The 7,746-nt window shown below is 47.1% G+C and overlaps 1 protein-coding gene across 1 annotated transcript in view; it reads right to left on the bottom strand.

Annotated features, from left to right (window-relative positions):
- Positions 1–708: 708 nt before the first annotated feature.
- LOC133403721 (protein ELFN1-like) overlaps positions 709–7,746 on the bottom strand; it is a 75,550-nt gene continuing 68,512 nt past the window's right edge. Inside the window, 6 exon segments of the mRNA XM_061678900.1 lie at positions 709–3,317; positions 4,250–4,416; positions 5,128–5,281; positions 5,371–5,621; positions 5,623–5,678; positions 5,714–5,819. Coding sequence (XP_061534884.1) covers positions 1,295–3,317; positions 4,250–4,416; positions 5,128–5,281; positions 5,371–5,621; positions 5,623–5,678; positions 5,714–5,819 — 2,757 coding nt within the window. The 3' untranslated portion in view covers positions 709–1,294.

Genomic DNA, 7,746 nt, shown 5'->3' with positions numbered 1-7,746 from the left:
ACCGCTTTCCTGCTGCATATTACCAGCACCGCAGGTTTGAGGTGGTTGCGTTTCCACTGAAAAGAGTATTCCGTAGTCTCCAGAACGAGGGTCACCCCTATTTGGCCACAGTAAGGAGAAACATTTTATCCAAGAGGAGACTGTGGAGAATTGGAGATTGCGGAGTTCAATACTGCAGGCATGATATCAGGCTACGCTAATGTTGGCATGTGCTTGAGGTGGTTCTTTTTCTACTGCAACTAGTGCTGAGTAGTCTTTCTCCAAGAGGAGACTAAGGGCAAGAGGTAAATGGGCCACTGTAGAGCTTAATACTGTGGCAACAGGTTACGTTAATGAGAGCAAGGGTCCTCAATATATGAGATTCCTTTTATTCAAGGTTGCGTGAAAAAGGGCTAATGCAGCACACTGGGGACTGTGGAGTTTCATACTCTTAGTGTGTTACTCATTTCTAGTCTGGATGAATTTGCTCAAACAAAGAGCGACCAGCTACTTTATTAACGTGGAACCTGCGGTCATAGAAATGATGACTAATTTTATCTAAGAGGGGCTTCAGGGGTGCTGCGGCAAAAGGAAACCGTGGAGTAAAATACTGCAGGCCTATGGAAACAGGCTACGCTAACGTTAGTCATGTACACGTTTATGGTGAATCTGCCAAACCAAAAAGCAACCAGATTGGCTTACGTGGAAACAGGGTACCAGAAATAAAGACTAATTTTATCCAAGAGAAGAGCGAAGGCCGCTGCAGCAAGCTGGACACTGTGGAGTTTAATAGAGCTGTGGAAACTGTATGTGGTGATGACGAATCTGCTTGAGATCAGAGGTGGCTTACGTGGAGTACCCAGGTACTAGAAATAGTAACAGTATTTTTCCAGTGGAAACGCATCAATAGTGAGTCGCATGTGGGTACTGAGCAGGGGAAAGGTGGCACTAGCATTGCCTGGTGACCCGTCCTGAAGAAAATTCCAATTGTGTCAGATCTCTTAAAAAGTCCCTCAAAACCTCAGTCACTTCCTGTCTCTTTTTGGTTTTCAAAAAAAGAAGACAAACCATCCTAAAAAGCAGAGATTTCCAGACAGGGTGCCGACCTTTTCTCCCTCCCTGATGAAAATGTAGAAACAGCTACATAAATTTGAGCTATGAGTTCCATTAGATTAGAAAAAAATGAATCTCTAAATTACGATTTATTTGTTGAGTATAACACTTGCTCCTATGTGTTTTTGATTTTTCAGCTCCAGGTTATGGGTTTTTGTGTTTGGTATTTACAGGTCTTCCACATTGTTGTTGTCGCTGCTCCTCAGGCCTTCTGCTGGGCTGACACCCCCTTCCAGTAGTCCAAAATGTCGTGCAGGTCTTCATCCTTGGCGAACTGGACCTTGCGGCGCAGCGCATGCCCAGCTGCCACATAGCCTTCGTCCTCCATGGACGCCTGCCGGTGCCTCTTCCGGTGCAGCTTGAAGCGCTCCCACAGGCCCAAGGTGGGGGTGCACAGGAGCCCTTCCTCCTCTTCCTCCTCCTCTTCCTCCTCCGGGCTGGAGCAGTAGCTGAGGTTGTGGTACTGGGGGGATAGAGCATAGTGGGGGGCCAGCTGTGAGTAGGCCAGCTCCCTCTGTTTGGCCTGCCGGCCGAGGGTAAGTGGGTCCAGGACGGAGGGCTTACGTCCACCGGGGTGGTAGTGGAGCTCCTGCATAATCTGTGGGTGGTGCTGCATTTCCTGGGAGCCAGGGTACGAATGACGGTGCTCGTGGTACTGCCGGATTCTCTGGGCCTCAGCTCGCAGAATAGCGGCAGCCGGGTTTACCGTACGGACCGGCTCCTCGCCAGTCCGGTCACTGGGTGAGCTCCTCTCAATGTATCGAGTCTCTGAGGAGTGGTAAGCCCCTTCTGAGTGGAACGAACGGGGACTACGGGCTGAGCCGGGGGACGAGGAGGTGCTGGGCCTCTTGGACGTCACGGGGGCTTCCATGCTATGATGCCGCTGCAGGGAATGGTGGTACCCTCGGCCCCCCTTGTAGACCGGGGAGAGGAACTCGCCACCTCGGTCTCCTCCTTGCTCGGACAGGAGCACAAGCTGTGGCTCAGCGGTAGACACGGATCCCCCACCAGCTGAGGAAGGGGACTTGATGCCCTGCTGGAAGGAGGTAGACTCGGATTTGAGGGCATCAATGCAGTTGTTGATGATCTGGTTGACCTTGTCCACTTCCTTGGCGATGGTGGAGATCTCGGCCACGGAACCCTGCGGGTTGGCCTGGGGTGACATCTCCTGCTCCCTGTCCACACCAGACCCTCGCACCTCCATATAGTTGATCTTGGCGGGCTTGTGCGCCTGTGTCTCTACCACCTCCTGTAGCTGGTAAGGATCTATGTCGGTGCCCTGAGACAGGTAGGGCATCCGAGACAGACTGTCCCCGCTGGGGGGAAGCTTCTGAGAAGCAGGACCACTACCGCCCTCGATATCCCCTTCGTCGCCATACTTAAGCTCTATCAGGGTCCTCTGGATTCGGCTCATTTTGCGCTCTTTCTCCTCCGCGATCCTCTTCCGTCTCAGGCAATGGACCACCAGGCCCAGGAAGAGCAGCATTCCAAACAGGCAGCCAAGGATGGTCATGATGTAGTGGGTGGCTGACGACTGATTGGCGATCCTTTCCGGTCTGGCCCCACGACCCGTGGAGATGGTCAAACAAGTGTGGTTGAAACGCAGGGAGTTGCGTATGGAGGCCACACAGTACGTATAGTCCGTGTTAGCTTTCAGGTTAGTCAGCTCGATGTCCTGCCTCTGGTACTTAAGGTTCTGGATGTCGGTGAAGAAGCTGTTGTTGTACAGCATCAAAATGTACATCTTCCGGTACGGGTGTGGAATCTCTACCGTGATAACGGCGCTGGAGTGCAGCACCTGCTTCAGCGTCATGATGGGATTGATCTCAGTGAAGATTGTGTGGTATATGACCTCATCGGGTGGCGTTCCAGATGCGCAGTCATCCAATCCGCATGGGGAGAAGTCTGGCGATAGCGTGGTGGCATCTAGCAGGCCGTTGATGTAGAAGGCAGTGGAGTTGCTGCCGTCCTCGGTGCACACGAGGCCAAGCACGTGCAGCGCATTGCGTTGGGCTGGCGCACGGGGGTTTGGGCTCAACAGGTTGTAGCCGGAGAAGCCATGAGGGGAGTCGCACACCATACGTTCGCTGGTTCGGTTGGGGAAGACGGCGAGCCAGCGCAGGAATGCCAGAAGCTCACAGGAGCAGTTGAAAGGGTTGGTGTACAGCTCGCATGTGGTCAGCTTGGCGAGCCCTGAGAACAAACTACCATCCAACACCTGGATCCTGAGGAAGACACAAGAATATATAGTATATATTCTTTTATTATTACTTGTTGACAACTGATTTATTTAAACAAAGTTAATAAACTCTTGTCTTGAGTGTATTGGGTTTGCTTTTCCTTAAACAAAATCCATCGCCCTTTTCCTCTGTCTATTTATTCTTGCGCTAAGAATGGACGCATCTCCAGCACTTACACTTAGTTCATTGTGGGCAAGGAAAAATTCACTTCTGTCTGTCTGTCTGTCTGTCTGTCTGTCTGTCTGTCTGTCTATCTATCTATCTATCTATCTATCTATCTATCTATCTATCTATCTAGGGTTGAACTTCAGATTTTTTGTAGTCAGTTATGATTGTCGAGTCGACGTCGATTAATCGATGACATCATTGATATTTGTTTCAGTTGTTTACTCGCTGTGCTCACCTTCAAACGCAAGCTCGCTCTCTCACACTCCCCATCGTCCTCAGTTGCACAGGCTCCAACCCCCCACATACAAACAAACAACCATTCGCACTCACATTCACACCTACAGGCAATTTAGAGTTGTCAATTAACCTACCATGCATGTTTTTGGGATGTGGGAGGAAACCGGAGTGCCCGGAGAAAACTCACGCAGGCACAGGGAGAACATGGAAACTCCACACAGGCGGGGCCGGGGATTGAACCCCGGTCCTCAGAACTGTGAGGCAGACGCTCTAACCAGTCATCCACCGTGCCGGCGATGAATAGATTTTAATTAATATTTTGTTGGCGCGGAAACATCTTAAATTCTGCAACAAATATTGCAGGATTATATCAATGCTTTTTGGGTCGGAACGGAACGACATTTTACCCACCCCTGGTCTAGCCTGTTCAGGGTCATGGGTAAGTATCGGGATACCCCATTGGACTGATCACCAACCAGTGGTGGGGCGCCATTCTCCCGTTTAAAAGGTACCTGTTCATGGATAGGTCAATGTTCTCGATGTTGGGGCACTCCCAGAAGGTGTTGGGCGTGACGGTCTCAATGAGGTTGGCCTGCAGGTAAAGGTACTGCAGCTTGCCCAGGCCTCGCAGCATTCCCTCCGTCAGGTTCCTCATCTTGTTGAAGCCCATCTGGAGAACCTTGGGGGAGGTAGCAGGGATGGTGTGATGAAGGAGGGGGGGGGAGGCAAAAACAAGTGGGATTACAGGTAATCTCCAGCAAGATACTGCGGAGAGAGGTGCTGGCTCAGCACACTCTTGATGTTTTACATGATGATCCAAACTCAAGTCTATGCATCCTCTCCCGTTTGCATGTCACCGGCTGGCATCTGTAAGTGCCGTCGCTTACCTGGTCACTTTTACCTTAATTTGTAATTTGACCACATGTTAATGCCTTCATTGACCTCATCACTTCTACCATGTGTCAATGTTTTTACTTACGACGTTGTCACTTACCGAATCACTTTAAGAATGTATCAATGCGTCACTTATCATTTTAGTTTAACCATGTGTTGGTGCCGTAATTTTCCTCATCACTTTTAACATTTGTCATTGTTGTCACTTAACCTGTCACTATTATGAGGTGTAAATGCCATCAGTTAATTTATCAATCTGACCTAGTGTCAATGCCGTCATTTGCAGCATTACTTTTACCATGTGTCAATGCTGCCACTTGCCTTGTCACTTTAACTGCATGTCAATGTCATCACTTGTCACTTTTACCATGTGTCAATGCATCGCATAGCTTGTCACTTTAACCACGTCAATGCTGCCGCTTACCTTGTCACTTTAACCGTGTGTCAATGTGATCGCTCAACCTGTCACTTTTACCATGTGCCAATGCTGCTTTACCTGCAGGTTGAACTGCGCCGAGAAGGCTCCGTCTTCCACGTAGCTGATGTCGTTCTTGGTGAGGTTCAGGTAAGTGAGGTTGCCAAAGCGGCTGAGCGAAGAGTAGTGTACCGAGCGGATCTTGTTCTCGTTCAGCCTCAGATCCACTATGGTGCTGCAGTCGGTACACAAAGGCGGTAGACAAATGTCGGTCAAAGACTGGGGTCGGCCCGTCAATCAAAGCGGAGCCTGAACCGCTATTACCTGTTGATGTGAGCTGGGATGGCCTCGTAGGGTGGCTGGTTCATGCTACAAATAGCCAACCACACAAAGCCCTTTTCACCCTCGATGAGCCAACAGTCGGCCATCGCCGCCGGCAACCGCATGACGGACAGCAGGGCGAGCCAGCCCAGGAACGAGCCGATGGCGGGCGAAAACCCCCCCCTGGCGTTCTGTTTTGGCCGTTGGGCCTGGTAAATTGTCGCCACACTATCCATTGGAGAAAGTCACCCACAAATGCACAGGAACAGGAAGCAAGTGAACAGAATGGAAGAAGAATGGAGGCTTCAACTACTTCCAGGTTGTTAATTAGAGGTGAAATGTGGTCCTGATTGGTCCGTCCTCATGTCTTTAACGGCCCTAATCCGTTTTGATTGAATGAGCACTTCCTCTCGTGCTTTCTCATCCTCAAAATTCTGGTGTGGACTGGATCCCTGGAGATGAAGAAAACACATAAGTAACCAGAGCTGCGTAACGATTGCTCAAAACATTATGTTTTTCGTCCAAGATTGTCGACAATCAAGAGGAAATACAAGTTTGATGGATGATGACACGTTTCTGACACATGGTTCATTAAAGCAAAGTCAACAAGAACGGTTATTGTCTCAACTGTGTTGTGAGTCTTGGATTTCTGCAAATAAAATCAACAAGGCTGGAGTGGTCTAAAAAGAAGAAGTTCACGTTTGGTGGACGTCAGGATGCGTCGCTGACTCTTGGTTCATTAAAACAAAGTTATAACAATAAACTCCTGTGTTGACGGTGTTCTGAGTTTGTACTTTTCTGCAAAAAAAATCCGCAGCCTTCTGGCTATTCTCAGGCCTCTTAGGTTGGCACTAAGAACGGAAGCATCTCAGACAATTGGGTCATTAAAACAAAGGAAAGTAAACCGATTTGTCTCGACAGTATTTTGAGTCTTTTGTTTTCCGCTTACAAAAGCAACAAAGGCACAGTAGTGGAACAAGCTCGGGTTTGGCGGCCATCACCATACATTAATACAATATGATTCATTAAAGCAAAGTAACGACAATCAGCTCTTGTCGTAACAAGGTCGGAGTGGTAGAGGCAGTATGTGTTTGGAAGACATCATAACATCTCCCAGACACTTTGGTCCATTTAAACAAAGTTTTATATAAAAAAATAAAATAAAAAAAAAACTCTGTCAACTCTGTTTTGACAGTTGAGCTTTTGATGGACACTCCTGTCTGGCAATGGAGATCACGTGTTCAAAACATGACGTGGTAAAAGATGTATTTATTGGCCATTTAACTACGCCGTGTTGACGGCAGATAAAGGAGAATAAGGACAATCACATCATAACGCGTGATTAACTTTAATGAATTAGTGTGCGCACAAGTACCTGCAAACGATTGCTAGCATCGCCATTAGTTTCCAGCTAGTGTGCAACAGGGAAGATAGATGAATGATGGGTGGAAGGATAGATGATAGATTTGAAAATTAAATTAAACTGTAGTAGTATTCAAATCAATAAAATAATTTACACAATTAATAATACAAATCAAATCATGCATTTTTTAAAATAAAAATGAAAATACACTGAAACAATGATTAAAAACTGTCATTTAAATTTTTTATTACTTAAAATGCTAAAAATAAAATACTGGAAATACTCAAGAATGCTATTTAATATTAAAATTATAAAAATGTAAAAGGAAAAAGGAAACATTTGAAAATAAATGATAAAAGATAAACATCCATCCATTATCTGATAAAACAAAAGAAAATTGTCATGCTGGTGTCCAAAGCATATCAAACAGAAAACATTTAGCTGTCAAATGTTGGAAAGTGAAACATTCTCCTGTTGATAAAAAAAAAATCCATAAAATACTGTTACTCACTTTGAATAGGTAGACAAATATGCTCCATAGCTATAGTAACATATTTTGAGATTTTTACTTGTGCTCCTTGTTTTAAAACTGCATGTTAGCTCGCCTTGCTCAGTAATTAAAGTATTCCATGTCACAATCTATGGACGTGAGCGCTTCACAGATTTTCTTTTCTTTGCCAGCGGCCACAACGGCGACCTGTAGCTCTGCCTGCTTAAAAGCTCGAAAGAGGAGTTGAAAGGCACTGCCGGAGAATTTTCAGTGCCTTGGTCTTCTCATTTGCGTCCTTCTCGACATCCTCCGCTCCATCCCCGTCTCCTCCTTGCCGAGCTCGCCCCCTCGCTACTGCTGTAATCTGATTACCTCCGCCGAGGATCTTAAAGGGCTGTTGCTACGGAAACGGCTCGGTACGGTCCAGTTTGGTTTGTCACGGTGTGCTTTTGAACGTTAAATGTCGCTTGTTTGTTTTTCTTCTCTGTGTCAGCTGACATCTAATGCTGAAGAATACTGCCACAGA

Source organism: Phycodurus eques, chromosome 6, assembly GCF_024500275.1.
Source record: "Phycodurus eques isolate BA_2022a chromosome 6, UOR_Pequ_1.1, whole genome shotgun sequence".
Lineage (NCBI taxonomy): Eukaryota > Metazoa > Chordata > Actinopteri > Syngnathiformes > Syngnathidae > Phycodurus > Phycodurus eques.
Note: the sequence above shows the minus strand (reverse complement) of the source record. Positions and strands in the feature narration are given on the sequence as shown.